This window comes from Marmota monax, unplaced genomic scaffold, assembly GCF_021218885.2.
Source record: "Marmota monax isolate L192 unplaced genomic scaffold, Marmota_monax_Labrador192_F-V1.1 WCK01_AAM20220418_F8-fsc00029, whole genome shotgun sequence".
NCBI classification, from domain to species: Eukaryota; Metazoa; Chordata; class Mammalia; order Rodentia; family Sciuridae; genus Marmota; species Marmota monax.
The window spans coordinates 10,546,600-10,566,057 of record NW_026693024.1 but is presented as its reverse complement, the minus strand read 5'-3'; the positions used below and the strand labels follow the sequence as shown (position 1 = coordinate 10,566,057).

The following is a 19,458-nucleotide window of genomic DNA, read 5'->3' as shown; positions in this document are numbered from 1 at the left end:
TTCTTTAATAATTTATGGCTCCTATATTCCTTTGTAGTCAGTATCAGTGAGTATGTCACATTCTGTTCATATACTCATTTTTTTTAGGAGTCATCAGGGTGGTAGCATATGACCCCTCTATCTTGTGGAGCAGGTTGAGGTGAAGTCCTTTTTATGCATTGCTGCAGGTGACACAGTATTGCGCAGTGTCCTCTGTTGGTCTCAGCACCCCTGAACTATTTCTCATGCACAAAAGGATACTGGTGTTTTACATGTTTACCAATATATTTCATTCTTGTATATGTACTTTTCCTTTTTATTAAAAGAAATTGTTACTTAAGTCATCTTAGAAGTAATTGAAATAAAATCTTAATAAATAATAATGTAAATTTTATATTTTTCTGAGCATTAACAGATTTAAATGTTTACCATATAATTTATTGTCTAAGTTGAGGATTTTGTCAACTCCATGAAGAGGATCCGTTTTTTTTTTTTTTTTTTTTTTTTTAATTGCTGAGGAAACTCAAGTATATGGAAACTTAAATATAAAAAAAAAACTGACTTGCCCCAATGACAACAAAATTAATAATAGAATTGTTAGTGCCAAATTCTTACTTCATTTACTTTGATTGCACTGTTGAATAAGACCAGGTTAGTATAAAAAGGGCACTGGTTTTCACTTCTAAATGCAGAGATAAAAATTGATAAACTTATTGTTAATAGCATCCGTTCAATTTTATTTCTAAATGATGATCCCATCATTTAGATTTCTGACTCCACTTCTCCCCCTCCTCATTTAGCTCTGATTCTGTTATCACAAATGTTACTCACAGCCAACTAGCCAAATTAAAAGTACTGCTTGATTAAGGATCTCTTTTGTCAATAATTTGTGCCTAATGTTTTTAGCTTTCCCATGGGCTGTTGTAGAAAATGGTAAATCTGGTTTAAATGAAACCTGATCCTGTTAATGGTTTAATAGCAGCTGCCATAGGGTTATGGTATTTTTCAACAGATGCCTCTGTTTCATTTTGTTTCTAAACTAAGTCTTGAGATATTTACATAAATTGTATAAAATATTATCTACACACTTTTGGCTAAATATATTGTAAAACAGTCTTAGACTAGACCCTGTCTTTGTCCATTTAAATTACTCACATAAAACTAAAAAAAAAAATACATCTTAAGTGTATAATCTATTTTTTGAAATAAAAAATTATTTATGTTTTGCAATTCCCTGATTTTTTTTTTTTTAAAAAGACCTAAGAAAAGGCTCAATCTCTACATCTGGGAATTTGCACAGTGGCTTGGGCAATCTGATCATTTCATTCGTTTTTATATCTGGTGTTATTTACGAAGCACTGAAAAATTGCTCATATAGTGATATGTATTACAGTGTCAACTAAAATAAATGGACTAGTCACAAAATTAAATGAGACTCCATTTTTGTTTTCAATTTCAACTGATGGACCTTGTAATAATAATTTGCATTGTCATGATGAGTAGGATTTGTTTTTCTGGAGTGTAAAAGTTTGTTCAACCACTTTTAAGAAAGCATTTATTCCCTGCAGAGCACGTGAGCTGTGTACCTGAATGATACAAAGATAAATGACAGTCATGCAAAATAATGGTTATGATGGAAGATAGAAATAGTAACGTAATTGTCTTAGTCTGTTTTCTGTGGTATAACACACTACTTGAGACATGGTAATTGAAAAAGAATAGAATTTTATGAGGCTCACAATTCTGGAGGCACTAAGAACATAGTGCTGGTTTCTGGTAAGGGTCTTCCTGATGGCATGATAACATCGCGGAGGGCATCATGTACTGACGGAGCCAGCATGCTAGCTCAGTTCTCTGTTCCTGTAAAGCCACTAATGCCATCCTAATGACCTCATCTAATCCTCATTATCTCCCAAAAGTACCACATCCAAATACCATATGAATTAGGGAATTAAGTGTCTAACACATGAACTTTTAGGGAACACATTCAAACCATACAATAATAGAGGGACCAGCTCAGGCAAATACCATGTTACTTAATATTACAAAGTTTATTTCTAAAGCTCATAAAATATAAAATCTTCTGGTAGGCAGGTCACACTTTCATGATTGCAAATTACCTGTGGCTGGAAGGGTTATTTATGTAAATGTATCCAGTGGGTGAATTTTTAAGGGTCAAAAACAGGAGTGCAGACTGACTTTTTACTGAATTCTAAATTGTCTGTAGGCCTTACTGAATGTAGAGTGTTTCTAAACATATAAGCATCCCAATCTTCTCTTGTCTTAATGTCTTTCCTAGGTACTACCCCAAAGGAAAGATGTGAAACCTGGCATAGCTTTCTTATTTGAACTCTTTCTCCTTCGTGGGAAACATGCCTGCCTTGGCCAGGCTGTGGGCTGGGCAATCTTTCCCCTGTGTGATAACAACTTGGATGTAGTGGAAGGAAAATTCAAGTGTCCCCTTCTCCGAGGACATTATGACCGGAAATCCAGAAGTTTTAGGAAAATTGAAGATTTGATTTGCCTGGACTTGGACCACTGGCTGTGCAATCTCTATTTTCAGGTTTGTGATATGATTGTGTAAATGGAAACATTTTTTTTTTAATTTTCCAAAGTTGCTTCTTTCTAGCCTTTATCTTGCTTTCATGCCATTGAACATTTTAATAAGTTTCATAAAATGGCGAAAGTAATTATCTCTTAATGCTGATTTCTGATAACATGAATTAAATTAATATGTAGAAATAAGAACTAAAATTCACAAGTTAATGAAAAAGTTAAAGATAATTTAATACAATCTTCTATGTTGTGAATGGACCAGAACCAGTACTCGAGCCCCCTGATTCTCAGCTCACAATCTTTAACTACCACTTCATCTCAAAATTATTGGTGTTTCCTGACCAAAAGTACTTAACCATGCTTCTGTTATGTGTTGGACACTGCCAGTTCTAGGATACAAAAGAGATAAGATGCAATCTTTGCCTTCTGAATGTCTGCCATCTATCTGATGAGACAGACACATGTCTATATAAGGTATGGAAATCAGTAGTAGCAGTAGTAGTAGTAGTAGTAGTAGTAGCAGTAGTTGTGTTAATTATAAAGAGAATTTATATTTGAGATTAAATCAAGAAATGAGGCTTGGAATTTCAAAATAAAAAGGTCATTATTTGTTAGCATTAAAATAGTTTAAGTCGATGAAAATCTACTTGCATTTGAAGATAATTCTCTTTTTCCCCCCTCTGACATGTTATTTTTAAAAAAAATTTGTGGAAGAAAAAGTGATATTATGATTTATCTGTAGAGCTTAGTTGGCTGTTCGTTGTTACAGATAGAAGTGCTTGTCTATTAACTTTCTAACTTTAATAGACAATGGTAAGATTCTCTCTCTGTATATTTCATGCGGGAGTGAGTGAGTCTTTATTAAGGGCATAGTGCATTATGAAAGGTATTTGATTTTCTGATAAGAAGGGCAGAATAAGTGGATATTTAGGTACTTCTTTTCCGTGAGAATGAAAGAGAAGTTCTTATCTGAAAGCTCCGTTTTTCTTTCATGTGAAATTCTAATATATGTGGATTTTTCTCAGTGTCCATTTTCTCAAATGAAAAAATTTCTGATCAAGTAAATGACAGAATTATTCAAAAGTGAATAGTTTAAAATTAGAAGGAGAAGAATAGGATAAAGCAGATGATGGAACAGGAAATTGGTTTTTGTAATTCAGGTTTGGAAGAGAATATGAAGGAAACAAGGAAATCCACTGAAATTCTGGTCACTTTCCTCCTGGGTCAGTTAGTGGAAGGAAATCATCCTGGTCCAAGAGGTGCACACGGAGCCAGGGTGTGTGGTTTAGCCAACACAAGTTGGCCTGAGTGTCATTAGGGACAGCATCCAGGCTACTAACCCTCGGCATTATGGAGAAGGCTGGTCATAATGGGCTGACTCTAGGTTAGCCCCTGCAGAATGTGTGTAAGGACCCAAGAGAGAAAATTCTGCAGGTGAGATAACCTATAACTCTTTCTCAGGAAACTTTTTCTGCGGTTGCTTATTTTTGTGTTTCATTTTTTATGTCAGGGATGGCTTCCCCCAAACACTTATTATCATTAAAATTTTAAACATACATAAAAGTTACAAATATTGCATATGCAGCACCCATTTATTCACTATTAGATTCTACAATCTTGTCATTTCCTCTTCAACTTAGAACATTATTCTTGGAGACAGTAAATACTGAATGAACATTTGCTAATTTCCTCCCAGTATAAATGATAGGCAAACAGTGTTGTTAAGAAGGAAATTTAAAAAGTATAAATTAAAAGAAACAATCCTAATAAACATATACAGGGCATGGCAATATCGGTAGCAATTATGTAAATTGGTTAATACAGAATTCACTCTTTGTAATGTAAACAAATGAGAGCTTATAAGTTCTGGAGAACTGAATTCATTATTGACTTTTCTGATTTATCAGATTGTCTCATTGTTGTAGAGAAGAAAATACCACGTTTACATTAGTTTTAATGATTTTGATAATAGTTTTTATCTCTTAAAAGGTCGTTAAACTTCCTTTGCTTTTGGATGATCAAAAAAATCATGAAAGCAATACTCAGCTTGGCACTGAATTTCCAATGCATTTATTGGTTAAAGGAGATAAAGGAAAATTAGGTGTACATGATACATCTGGCCCCTGGGAGAAAAAATCTGAGAAAAATATATGTGCATCTATGGATAATGGAACTCAATCTACCTTACACTCTTCTCAGGGTAGGTTGATTTGACTTTTTAGTAATCTATTACTAATATTTCAAGTGGTGTTATATTAAATAAAATTTAGTAAGAAGTGCATATTCTTTATTAAGATCTTATTTTCTATACCAAGCCACTTAAAAAGAATGTAACTGTTGACAAGAATATTAGCTTTCCTATTGCATTATCTATTGCACAAGGAAACATAAAATTGCTTCATTGAAACAGAAGTTTTTCTCCATGGATTTATTGCTCTTAGAATATTTCTGAACGTTTTTAATCAGGGGTGGGGGAGGTAACTGAACTTTTTTTTTTTTTGGAGCTCATTTCTAAATTTTAGTCTTTTTTTGTGTGTGCTCTTGAAAGTATTAACCAAAAACTAAATAGAAAAGATCAAATATTCTCAGGAAAAAGTTCTCAGGTAATATAGTTGATAAAACTTTGTTTTTAAAGACTGATTTTATCAAGTACTAAGTAAGCAAATAAAATTTTTAAAAGTATTCTAATTTTCAAAAGTTCCCATTTATAGAAAAGATATATTAAAGACTGTTATCTTTTGTACTAAAGAATTATTTGTTTTACCGAAAGATTCCAAGTTTCCTTAACAGGATGGATACTCTATCAGTAAGTAATAGTTTGAGTGGTGGGGGACTGGTGACCCACACAGGCAGTGATAGTGTTCATTAGGAGCACTGTGGTAACACTGGAGGTATCACCTGTGACAAGCCCTGTAGTAGCACTTTCATTGATTTACCTTAGAAATTATCAAATATTTTAATTATACTGTATGAAAAATAACACAACATACAATAGTACTTATTCCTCTGATTTGCCATTTCTTACTGTTTGGCCATATATGCTTTATATGTTTTATTTTAAAAAATTACATATTATGCATAAAGCCCTCATTTATTTTGTTACTCGGGATTGAACCCAGCTGTACTTTACCACTGAGCCACCTCCCAGCCCTTTTTGTTTTTTTATTTTGAGACAGGTCTTGCTAAGTTGCTTAGGGTCTTCTTCAAGTTGCTGAGGCTGGCCTTGAACTTGCTATCTTCCTGCCTCAGCCTCATTCCAAATTTCCTAGTAGGGAAGTTCTGTTGAGAACCTCATGGGCATTGTAGTTAAGTCTCATCGAATTGGCTCTGAAGCAGACTGATTTTACACAAGATCTCTGTTGACTCTAATTTGTCAGGCTTTCCCGAGTGAGGATCTGGGATACACTTGTTCTGTAAAAAATGTTAATAACATTTAGCATATCTTCTGCATGACCCGGGTACTGTGGTTTTGGTATATCCCAATGAATTCAGATGTTGAAAACTTTGTACCCAGTGCAGCAGTATTGGGAGGTGGGGACTTCAAGGCAAGAATGTTTGAAGGTGAAATGAACAGACTATGAGATCTGTAACCTCATCAGTCCATAGATTGAATGGACTGAGGGGTACCTGTACAGGTGGGCGTGGCTGGAGGAGGTGGGGCAGCAGGGGCATGCCCTGGCCCTGGAAGGGTGCATCTTCCCTGCAGCCTCTTCCTATCTGTGCTTCCTTGTTGCCAAGAATTGAGCAGTCCGCCCCCACCCCCCACTCCATCCCCCTTCTTCCAGGATATTGTCCACCTTCTGGGGCCCAGAGCGATGGAGTTGGCCATCTATGGACTAAGTCCTCAAAACTCTGAGTCCCAAATAAACTTTTCCTCCTCTGAGTTGTTCTTGTTGGTTATTTTGGTCACAGTGACACAAAAGCTGACTCAGGAATTCTGCTATAACAACAGAAAATGGAGGAAGACTCTTGGCCATCTAGAGATTTAGAACAAGAAGATGAAGTCTTTTTTGGATGGTTGAAGATCATTTTCCTAAGATAGGAAAAGCAAGAAATAAAAGCCCTGGTTAGGATTTTATTAGATACAGTGGATAGAAAGCATGGCATTGATTTTTACTTAAATATCAAGTTCAAAAGCCAACCGTAAAGCTGCTGCATGAGACACAGTAAAATGCATGCATTTGCAAAATAAATGTGTTTTTTTTTCAATGTTTGGGGGCTCCGTATGGAGCTCAAAAATTTATTTTAGAATTTTAATTTTGCAGAAGGTGAGTTCTGAGTTAATTAATAATATTGCATTGCTGCTGACATTTTAACCTAATTTTAGGGTACTAAGTAGATGATTAGAAACAATTGCTCTTAGAGAATTTTCTACCGGATCAGTTTTGCTTTCCAGTTTTCTCCAGGCCAATGTGGCTCTATTTCCCATGCCTACTGCACTGTGCCTTGGACTAGGCTTTCAGAGTTCTGCCCTGTTCTACAAGGAGGAGGACAGGTGGCACTTCAGAAAACTATACCATGAGAGGGAGCATCTTTGATGCATTAGAAAAATGCTTTAGAAAAAAACTGCTTATTCTTTTGCTCAGCTCTGAGCTTGGAGACTGATGTAAGCCTCACACTCAGAGACTGCAGAGGGACCTTCTGTTCCTGCTCCAAACAGATTTATACAAAAAACAGAACATGAAAATCTCTTTGAATACATGTCTTCACTATTGCTTGTATTTATTTATTTTTCTTGGAAGCTCCTAAGCATATTATTAGCAGTTAATATCCCCCATGGATTTGTTTTCTAATATATCAGGGCTGTGATACAGTATGCTGTTTCTTCCACTGATATGTTGCTAAGAGATTTAATAATGGGTAAACAAACACAACATGTGGTAATTCATTTCAAATTAAAAGTTTATTAAACTCTGGCTTGATGGCTTTCTGGCTATTTACAATTAAAGAAGCAAACCTTAGGGAAGGGGTGACCACGTGGTGTGTTCATGGCTGCAATGTTTTTATCTGAAAAATGTGTTTATGATCTTCCGCAAGCTGTCCTACGTTGATAGGCTCTGTATGTAATCTGTTGAATCTACTGCCGTCCTCAAATCATGCACAAGTGACTTTAATGTTCACTTTGGAGCCTGTGGTGTGCGAGCACATGCCGTCATACACCCCCAAGCACCCCCAAGAGGTTTCTGAGTTTAATCCCATGGTCGATCATCTAAAGGGTGATCAGTTTTGAAATTAGGTGGATGCCTAAGGCCAGAAAGAATTTATAAAAGGCCAAAAGAAAAGACCTAGGATATAACTTTTGGGTTATTAGCATCTTTTAGCTTGTTTTACTTTTTAGGAGACATGCCAGGGAAATATTTATTATACTTGATAATTATGTTTTACATATGGCTATGTTGAAAGGACAAGAGTCTCCAGCAAGGTCTATGTGTGGGTTGTGATGCAGAATTCAATTCAAGATGATTTCATTGTGCAACCAATGAACAAGTCATGCTGCTTAATGCTTTGGGATTATAAATCCAAACAGTATCCAGTCCCTGAACCCTAGGGTCTTATCGGAGCCCCATCCTGCTCTACTAGGAGATACACGTAAGTCCACAGGTTCAGTAGGTGATGGGCGGAGCTCCCAGCACTGAATTTTCATGAGGGACAAGTAAGCCTTCTGGGAAAAGTGAAGCAGATGCATCTGGCTAAGTGCCAAAGTTTTAGGTGACAAGTGAGAGAAGCAATTGTGAGAAATGTATGTATTGGTGATTCAGGTTGGTCCTCTAACCCAGTCATCTCATGGTGGGATTCCCAGAGAGGTCAACTGCGTGGTGACACTCTCCAACCTGCTAAAAGAGAGTCATTTCACTGAAATTCTGTATGACATGGAATTATATTGTGTAGATAGCATATACTATCCTGTGAGACATTCTGCTTTGTCTATACATACACATTATATATACACATACACACACATATATACATCTATCTATATATATCTGTGTATACACATATATCTATGTATGTGTGTGTGTATATATATATACATATATATATATATGTATATATATATATGGTTCCTTAATCCAAGGTGGTATAGAGGCCACATTGGAGCAGTATAAATGAATATAAATAAAAGTTTATGGGTTCATTAGAGACACGTGGGTGGGCTCCCATAAACAAATGGGTGAGCTTTGGGAGGACTTTGGGAAATCCGTTAGATTTTCTTTAATAATTTCACACCATTTAGAATCCTATATTGGTGTGATCTGGAAAAATATGTGTTAATTTCACAAGCTTGTCATACAGTTACACGAAAACCTTGGAGTTCAAAAGGTAAGTGCAGATAGAAACTCTCTGGGATTGAAGGAAAGCTATGATCTAAGAATATGGAAAGGCACAGGGTATGCTTCAGGAACTGTAAAGGCCACTGGTCTCCAGTTTACCTATTGGGACTGATTTGGGCAAGGAGCATTTTAAGACAAGAAATTCAACAAGGAGGTCATTGCATTATCCCCAAGAAGAGATGGTAAAGGCCCGAGGTAGAACAGGGCAGGAGGATGTGTTCAAGAGGCATCCTGAAGTTGAATTGGTGAGATCAGGAAAATGAACAGTTGTAGCATAACAAAAGACATGAAGGTCATAAGCAAGGGCATTTCTAGCTCAGAAAATAGTGTTGCCCTTATCAGAGATAAAAGAACCCAAAAGAGCAGGTTTTAGATAAAAGTTAAACAGTTGGTTTGGGGCAAACTAACTCTAAAGTGTTTGGGAAATTAAGAGGATAATGGTCGGCCTGAAGTTGAAAAAATTGATTTAAATCTTGGGATGGACACTTTGGTGCCATCTTGACAAGGGTTGGGGCTAAAGGCACAGTGATGAACGAGGTTATGAAGAAGAAAGGAGTGAACCAAATTATAGGAAAAAATTTTAAGGAACAGATGAAAGAGATGGATAAAGGAAATTGTGTAGAACAGTCTGGAAATCAGTGGGAATAGGAGGTGGGGCATCACAGAACACATGGTACATACTTCAGAAGAACACATTCTTAAGGGTGTTGATATTGGATAAGGAAAAGGTCTCCTTTTGACTAAATCTTCCTTATCAATGCTTATAATATAAATACCATCAGCTAAAAGAGGAAATAAAGAGCAGCTTTGGATGACAGATAATCCCTGATGTAACTATGATTTTTGACTTTGCAAGGGCATGAAACTGATACCCATTCAGTAGAAATCATCCTTCAAATATTGAAACTTGGGTCTTTTTCCAGGCTAGCGGTCTCATCTTTTCTCAAGATGTGGGGAACCACATGATTCCCTTGGACAGTGATCACCAAGAGACAGCTGATGTTCCTCGTATGCGAGGTGTGCTGAATGCATCCAACTTGGGATATTTTAAATGGGAGATGGGTTTATCAAGTTGTAACCCCATCCTAAGTCCACCTGCATTGCAATATGTCCCATGCACTGTATATAGAAATCATTGATATGGTGTGGACTTCTCAGTACTAAAACAGAGCACCCAAACCAGCAATAGAAAAAGTGTTCCAGAATAGAAAACCAACCAGGGCTGGGGATGTGGCTCAAGCAGTAGCGCGCTCACCTGGCATGTGTGCGGCCTGGGTTCGATCCTCAGCACCACATACAAACAAAGATGCTGTGTCCGCCAATAACTAAAATAAATAAATAAATAAATAAATATTAAAAATTCTCTCTCTCTCTCTCACTCTCTCTTAAAAAAAAAAAAAGAAAACCAACCAGAATGCTAGTAAAGTATGAAAAAAGTCTATTGATACTTAGAGCATCTGCTCCTATCTGTACTTCAACAGACTTAATACGACAACACTTCTTAAACTTAACCACACATTAGTTTTTCTGGGGATGTTTTCCCAAATATTGATGCCTGGACTGTGTCCCAGACTGACTGGATCAAATTCTCTGGGGTCAGGGCCTGGACATCAGTGATCTTAGAAAGCTCCTTCCCAGTTGAGAGACAGTGATGTGCAGCAGTTGATTATGCTGGCTTTCCCTCATTTTCTTGAAACAGATTTCTACCTTAAGGTCTTTTCTCATGCTATTCCGTCTGGAAAAAAAATCCTTATCTGCCACTGGATTAAAACGTCTTTCTTAAAGAGGAATGTATCCATGGACTTACCCCAGGATTCTGTCACTTTACGGTGATTGTGCACCTATTTGCATATCTTCCTATCTAGATGACAAGCCTCCTGAGGATTCATGGCCATCCCTACATGGAACTCTCCTGTGCCTGGCACGGAGCAATAGCTTGATAAAGATTTGTTGGACAAATGAGTAGATTAGTATATTCTTTAGGCAACTGTGGACTTACAAAGCCAAGAAGCATGTAATAATTATTTTCAGTTGGCAATTATACTATAGGAGAGGGGAAGGCAAGGTAGACTGAGTCAGAAAACTGTTATGAACATAATTTGCTATTGAATATTGTGTAACCTCTATGAGACAGCTTTGCCATGGATATAAAATGAGTACAGTAACAGCTGAATTTTCTACTTCCATGCATATTCAGAGAATCAAATAAGATAATCAGTGTTAAAATGACTCATTCACCTATAGGATATGGTTTGATGATATTGCATCACCTGAAATTGTTCTCTGTTAAAAAGCAGAACTCATGGAAATCTGTTCTCTTGCAAAACCCAGAGCTACTTCTGAAGGCATCAGCTCTATCTAGTTCCACTTCCATACCTCCATCTATTTGCCCAGGACTTGGAAAATTACCCAGAGAGAGGGGCATTTGTTTTGTTTACTGATGTATCCCAGGGCCTACCACAGTATTTGGCACATCATAGATGCTCAGTAGGCTGAAGGAAGAGATTAATATGGCTCCTTTTTGTGGAAAACAATCAAGCAGAAAATTTATTTTATTTTTTATGTTACATATAGTAATATTGCCTTTTTTAGCATGTACATTTCAATGAAAATGATCAAATGTAAGGATTGGTGATAATCAAAATAGAGAACCATCTCATCGACCCCAGATTCCTTTGTGCCATCTTTTATAGGTACATCTCTCCTTCCCTCCCACACCCCATCCTAAGCTGTGGGTCACACCGATGTGTTCATCATCTCTATAATTATGCCTTTTCAAAATTGTCGTACATTTTGCAACCTTTTGTTGAGGGGCCTCTTTGAACCAACCTAATGCTTTTGAGTTCCTCTGAGAGGTTTGTATTCATAGTTCTTACCCATTCATCATGGAGCAGGATTCCATTGTATGGATGTTCCACAGTTGTTTAATCCGTTCCCTTATTAAAGGATATTTGGATTGTCTTCATTGTGATGGCAAAGTTTCTGTTAATAGTCCTAAACTTTTTTTTTTTTTTTTAATCACTTGTTTGCTTTTTGTAAGTTTGTTTTCTCTGGACTACATTTCAAAGAGTGTGATTGCTGAGTTATATAGTATGTATATAGGAAATTACCCAAATAACTTTGTAGAGTGGTTTTACCACCTTGCACTTCTGCCTGCTCCTTGTGAAAGTTTCAGTTGCTCTGTATCCTCATCAGCACTGAGTGCCAGCAGTTTTTACAATATCTTTCTAATTTGCAGGTAGGAACCTCTCCTGGTTTCTATTTGTATTTCCTTGGTGGCTGATGTCATTGCACAACCTCCTATGTTCTTGTCACCCATCGATCCTCTTTGCTAAAGTATCTGCCCATTTGTTAACTGGGTTCTTGTTTTCTTAACTGTTGAGATGTGCGCATCCATATACCTTCTAGATACACCACTTCTCTTGAATATGTGATGCACAAGCATTTCCTCCCCATCTGTAGCTGGCCTTTTTATTTCCCTGACAGTGTTGTTCACAGAGTAAATGCTTTGCATTCTGATTAAATCCGCTCTATCATTTTTAAAAATGGGTTGTACTTTTTGATGTTGTGCCTTTGAACTCCTTGCTTGACCCTAGTTCTCAAGACTTTTCTCCTATGTTTCTTCTGACAGTTGTGTAGTTTTATATTTTACATTTAGATTGATGATCCATTTGGAGTTAGTCTTTTAAGAATATGAACTTAAGGTTGACGTTTTGTTTTTTGTATGTATGAACATCCACTTGTTCCAACATCATTTATTGAAAAGACTATTTTTTTTCACCATCAAATTGCCTTTGCACTTTGGGCTGAAATCAACTGGCCAACTTCTACAGTTCTATAGAATAGAGAAATCAGTCTTGACTTCCCTATTTAGTCCAGGGAAGCTTATTGCTTTCAGTTCTTGGGCTCACGTTCTGTAATAGGATCTGCCACTTCCTTCTGAAGCTCTTATCACAATTCTTTTGTTGGTAAGGTATTACAATATCAGAAACTTAAATCAATTTATTTTTTATAACTTGTTTGCTTTTTGTAAATTTGTTTTCTTAAACTTACAAAAAGCAAACAAGTTATAAAAAATAAAAAATCATATGTATATGATTCCATTTCAGTGACTTACTAGGCGACCTGGTGGAAGGATTCCACCTGGCATAAGTCACAGAGGAGAGGAAATAAAAAGGGCAAGTAGTTCATAGTGGCAGTAGTTGAGGCACATTGGGGAACAGCCAAAGCCCCTCAATACTGAATCTCAGGAACAGAGCCACAGAAGGACAGGTCACCAGGGCTTGGTGTGCTGTCTTAAGAGAATGCATTTATGGCCAGTTTTAGCCAAGTCTCCACATCACGTTCTCCGAAGTTCTTATTCCACCACACCCACATGGATAAGATGATAGAAGCACATTGTTTTGTGGGGACAGATGAGGCAAGGCATCGAAGACAGGAGGAAACAGTTTTATTTGGCTGCAGCCAGGTTCAGAGGGTACAGCTTTTGTTGTAATCAATTAATCCCCTGAAATTTGAGTTCAGGGAGTTTCAGAGTTTTATACCCAGCATGTAAGGGGAGGGGCTCAGAAGTGCACAGTCTGCAGAAGTTCACATAAAAGCAGCTTTTTCTTTCAATGTTCTGGGCAAGTTAACTCTTCAAAGACAACCCCCGAGAAGGGGAGAGCTTCTTCTCCCCTTTCTTTCCTCCCCTGCCAGCTGTTACCACGGAGCCCAATTGGTCACATCCCTTATCTTAGAAATGTAGACATCTCTGTGAAGCCCAGCTCAAGGCCAGAGGCCTTGTTAAAGGATTTGTCTTTTTATTATCACATTTTGTATTTGCAAACACATTTCTACAAACTATTATGCTGGATACATGTTTGTGAAAAACTACTAAGGGGTGTCCAGCACCTGGAGTGCTGATTTCTTCCCGGCCAGTGGCCAAGTAAAATAGAAAAATAGGAAGTTTAACTACATTGAACTGTTTTGTAGAGACTCTTGCTGGTAGACTCTAAAATCAGCCATGGTGAAGATTTCTGGAAAAGCTTAGTTAAGATTTTCTGTGGAGGAGGAGGTGCCACTACAATTTTTGTCAGTCATCACCACCACAGATCCTACATACATATGCATACAGACAAAAGTTAAGCTGTCTGTCAGTTTTTACCCTGTTCTTCAGGAAGATTCAAGAGTCATGTATTGTACTATTTTCAAGTAGAAAATAGTACATAGGACTTTGCTCTTGACAGTTGAAGATGAACTGCAGACAGACTCTCCCAAATAAGTCTATATGATGGATCATTTTAATCACTTTTGGATAGTTTTTAAAGAATGAGTAGTTCTATAGTCTGTATCCAAGATCATAAGAATTTGGAATGCCTACTTCATAATCACCATTTGGTAAAACTTCGAGGCAAATTTTAGACTTTATGGCATTTGTTCTCTGGGATTTTTTTTTTTTTTTTTTTGAAATAGCATAAATGGATCTGAGTCCTTCATCTGAGTCCCGAATTGAGCCTCAGGGAACCACAGTATGTTTCAAAGTGATTAATCTGCATAAAAAGCTAATTACCTGCATTTTTAAATGCCTTTATTTAAGATATGGAAATGCATCAACATATTTTGTTGCAGAAAAGCTTCAAAATATTTTAAGGTGATTTAAATCTTTATAAAGGCATGAATTTGTTGGTAAATCAATTCTTCCCTTTCCCTTCTCCTCTACCCTCCCCTTCCTTCCTTCCTTCCTTCCTTCCTTCCTTCCTTCCTTCCCTTTTTCTTTCTTTCTTTGTTTAGAGCAATGAAGTGGTCACCTTGCAACTTTCTTTACAATCTGGATAAGACTCCCAATAGCTGTAACATTCAACTCCCCACACTGGGGCTTCCTTGGGAAAATTCCACACACATGTTCATTGAAGGGGCAGTAAGTATTGGACCGTTAATGGGTTTCTTTTAAAAAATGATTGCAATTTGTTTACATCTTTGGCTTATTTTGTGTGGTTCTTCACCATCCATCACGGTTCATTAGAAGTGTTTTTGTTGTTGTTGGTTGTTTGTTTGATCCACTTCCATCTCAAAGTCATTTCTGAAAACTGCTGGAATTGAAAAAAAATCCTTAAACAGTCGCGCAGGTCTTTAATTGTAAATTAGTTTTGACAGGACCCTGATGCAGAGTCCTGCCTGGTTCCAAAGTGATGCTAGCTGACAGCCCCTCGCTGCTCCAGGAGCAAGGGAACATGTGGAAGGAATTGTTCTTTTCCATTTCACAGCCTGTCACTTCCTCTGCAGGGCAGCCCCTGACCCCTCCGAGAGATCCTGACACCCATAAGGGAAGTGTTCCCACTGATGTACAGGAAGTGGAGAAGCAGTTTAACACTAAGAAAGGAGGGAGGAGGGCGTGTCAGAAAGATCTGGGGACAGAGAGATGAAATAGATTTAAAATGCTTCCAGCAGGTTTGAATCTTTGTGGTGCTGTCTCCTCTCTTGAGTGAATATCACAAATCTGTTTACTTGTGGGGTTCAAAATGTTACGGGCCTTTTGAGGTAACCTTTTAAAATTCCTTTTTTTTTTTTTTAAGTGGCAGTGGCAATAAAAATGAATGTGTCACATGTCAATGATCAAAATAAATGTTGGAGGAAAAGGCACAAATATGTTCACTGCCTTATTCCAACATGTTGGTGTGTGAGGTGTGTTTCTAATTACAGAGCGTGTGTGGATTAGATCAACACCATCAGCTTACAGCTTGTGTTTCCAAGACGTTTTATACCCTCGATGTTTTATTTGGTCTCATATATTCATCACAGTAAATTTTTCTCAGTTACGTGTGCTACAAACAGTGCCGTAAGGACACATGAGAAGCCATGGGTTGTATTGTTCACACTGGCTTGCCATTCCTTTTAGGGAATCCACCTCATCATTTCAAAACTCCTCCAATGGTCAGTATCTCAGGAACAACTAATGAAGTCATTAGTAATTAGTAATAACTAATGAAGTACATTCACACACCCTCTGACGGCAGGGATGTATTTTGGGAAGTGCATGGCTAGGCAATTCTGTCACTGTGCAAATATAGAGTGAATGTCCCTACATAAAACTGGATGGCATGGCTTTGTCTGGGCAGTTTGTCCTTAGTCAAAAGTTTATTATGTACCTTGTGAGTCTTCTCCTTTTCCTTTTGAAACATTTGGAAACCTTTATCAGGATATCCATTTTTTTCTGACTGTACTCTTTAAAAATGGGACAATGAAGATTTACATTCTTCCTACCCTACTGCCTCACCTCCATTTATTTCATGGATGCATGTGTGTTCCTTGATCTATTGTGGTGATAAGCAAGCATGACGTGTATTCTCAGCATTTACCCACAGGAATATACTATCCATGAAAATAATCCTATTTGTGGCCAGTTCACTCAGATGGTCTGTATATACTCTGTGCCTCAGAATTAGATCAAAATACTTTCAAAATGATAGCACAGAAGTGTATTTCAATGACACAAGTTTTATTGTAGTTCTTGAATGATATGGACCACTGCAATTGACCTAATAGGCTACCACTTAGAGCACATCTAAGTAGCCATGAGAGCAGTGGTTGGGGTGGGAAGAGTTGCTGTCGAGCTATGATAAGACATACTCCTCTTTGGACCTACTCTTCAGTGTGGACCTTCCCAGAAGTAGTATGCATAAACAAACTCAGTCTGGATAAGTTGGAGATAAGGAATACAGAGGTAAACTGTACTTCCAGTCTGTTCTTGCTAACATATCAATTATGATGACTGGCAGTTGAGAATTTGCTCTTGAGACATAACAATGACAAAGTCCATCTTATTTGGCTTTACAACTGCTCCATTTTTTTTGAAAAACCCAGAGGCACTTAACCAGCAAGCCACATTCCCAGCGCTTTTTATTTTTTTATTTTGAGACAGGGTCTTGCTAAGTGGCTGAGGCTGGCTTTGAACTCACAATCCTCCTACCTCAGCTTTCCGAGCCACTGGAATTACAGGCATGTGCCATCGGGTGCAGCCTATGACTGATTTTTATTGTAGGGGCTTCCTGCAAATCCACATGAGGTGACTTCTCTTTTCGTTCATTACCCAGCAGTACAAGTCGGATGAGAATAAATGAAATTGGAAGCATTTATATAAATAGCAAGGCTCTCGAACTTTTTCTAAACATGAAGCTGGCTGTGCACTCTTGAACAGTAGGACCGGTGGAGTCCTCTCTCTTTGAGTACCTAACGTATGAGCATGCCATTGACTTTTTTCAATGTGGAAATAATCAAAATAAAAATTAGCAGAAAGGAGAGTGTTTTTAATCCAGAGTGATCCACACAATCTAATTAGAGAAACCTTTATGAATTCTTTATAAACAAACAAATTTGAAAAAGAAGATTTTGAGTAAAAATAGTAAAATGTGGTATTCCTTGGTGGGAGGAAGGAGAAAATCAGTCTCCCTTGAAATGATAAACATCTTATTATAGAAGAAATCAGTCTGTCCTTGACTTTTGACACCTGGCCTGATGTGTACGAGGGTTTCATGCTTTGTAGCACTGACATATGACATGTGGACTTTGAAAAGTTTATGTTACTAGAGGACAAAAGGTTGAACCCACCTTTACCTGTGAAACCATTGCTATTTTTTTGTTAAGATCATTTGCTGTAACTTGTTACATGATCAGTGGACCCTAACTATTTCATCATGATCTTGAGCATTTGGAGTTTTGTTAATGTGATGTTTCAGTGAAAAAAGATCCAGGGATCCATCTGATGTGCTTAGAAATAAGCATTTAGGAGGCAAAATGCTTGTTCTAAAGACATCAATGATTCCTGTGCTGTATCTAAGAGGAATTGGTGAAAACACAATTTAGCAAAAAACAATGCAGAACTTTAGAGCCCAAAGATTTCTCCTTTCATTCCATTTAGCCTCTCCAAACAGATTGTTATTAGTTTGTAGTTAGTTTTGATTAGCAAGTGCATCTTCACTAGCTTAAAACCATGCTAAACACACATGCATGTGCCACAAGCTACACAGACACTCATCAAGCTTTCTAAGGCCAAATTTTTAAAAAGTAAAAGAAGTCCCTTCAAATATGGCCACATATTCTTCTCGAGCCACAATTAATAGGGCCCACATACCCTAGGCCCCTTTTACCTTTGCCTAGGTTTCTAATAAAATATTTTTATCCCCTTTTTCAGACTTGCAAACATCAAGCCCTGTGTTTTTATTCATAAAATAAAGTTGGAATCAACCATAGTGTCCCCGTTGCTGGGAAGACCAGGAATCCATTTTTCTCCATGACAAGTGTCATTTCTCACAAAATCAGTAGTTTCTAGATATAAACTTTATGAATATTTTTTCCTCATCTGTCTATTGCTTTTTAATCCACTTAATGGAATATTTCACAAAGAAAAGATTCTTAATTTTTCCAATTTATCAATTTCTTCTTTTGTGGAACATATTTGGGTATCAATGACTTTTTCTTAGCTGTAAGTCCTGAAGATTTCTCCTAATTATTTTTTCTAAAAGTGAACCTATTTTGTTATTTTTTTTAATATAAAGAGTGAGAGTGAGGTCAATTTTTTCCATCAAAATGTCTAAATGTTTTAACACATTTGATGAAAAGGCTTTTTTTCCTTCATTGAATTACTTTCATATGTTTCTTAAAAATCAGCAATTAGGCATATTTTGTGAATCTTTTTTTGTCCTCTATTTGTTATCTCTCTGCCCTTTCTGTGAATTCCACAGTTCTTGATTACTATAGCTATGTAGTAAATTAATATTGGGAGAGTGATTTCTCTCGTTTATTTTTCTTTTTTGAGAGATTGCTTTATCTGTTCTAAGAGTTGTGCCTTAGATGTATACATTTTAGAATAAGCTTGTGTCTACACAGAAGCTCTGCTGTGATGTTGAGAGATTTCTATTAAATTTGCAGGATACCTTAAGAATATGTCAACCATGACATCATAGCCAACCTAGTTTGTGTAAGTACATTCTATGACGTTTGTACAATGACAAAATCACCTAACAATTCATTTCTCAGAAAATATCACCACTGTGACCTAGCCATATCTGTACATATATGTGACATCTATTTCCTAGTGTCAATTTTTTGGGGGGGTTAAGAGGGATTGAACCCAAGAGTACTTTACCACCGGGCCAACCCCCAGTCCTTTTTATTTCTTTATTTTGAGACATACAGGGTCTCTCTAAATTGCTTAGGGCCTTGCTAAATTGCTGAGGCTGGCCTAAAACTTGCAGTCTTCCTACCTTAGCCTCTTGAGCTGGTGGAATATAGGTGGGCATCATCATGCCCAGCTAAATATCATTTTTTTGGGGGGGGTGTTAAACTGCTATTTTTTAATTTTTAAAAAATTTATTTAAAAAATTTATTTATTTATTCTAATTAGGTATATATGACAGTGAAATGCATTTTAATTCATTGTACACAATTGCAGCACAACTTTTCATTTCTCTGGTTGTACACAATGTAACGATGCACCATATGTACAGTCATACAAATATCTAGGGTAAAGATGTCCATCTCATTCCACCATCTTTCCTGCCCCCATGCCCCTTCCCCTCCCTGCCCTTCCTTTTGCCCAATCAAAGTTCCTCCA

The 19,458-nt window shown here is 37.1% G+C and overlaps 1 protein-coding gene across 1 annotated transcript in view; it reads left to right on the top strand.

Moving 5' to 3' along the window:
- LOC131424499 (uncharacterized) overlaps nt 1–19,458 on the top strand; it is a 208,870-nt gene that overhangs the window by 26,752 nt on the left and 162,660 nt on the right. Inside the window, exons 3-4 of the mRNA XM_058582331.1 lie at nt 2,279–2,542; nt 4,525–4,735. Of these exons, the coding sequence (XP_058438314.1) occupies nt 2,279–2,542; nt 4,525–4,735 (475 nt within the window). The remainder of the gene's footprint in view (nt 1–2,278; nt 2,543–4,524; nt 4,736–19,458) is intronic.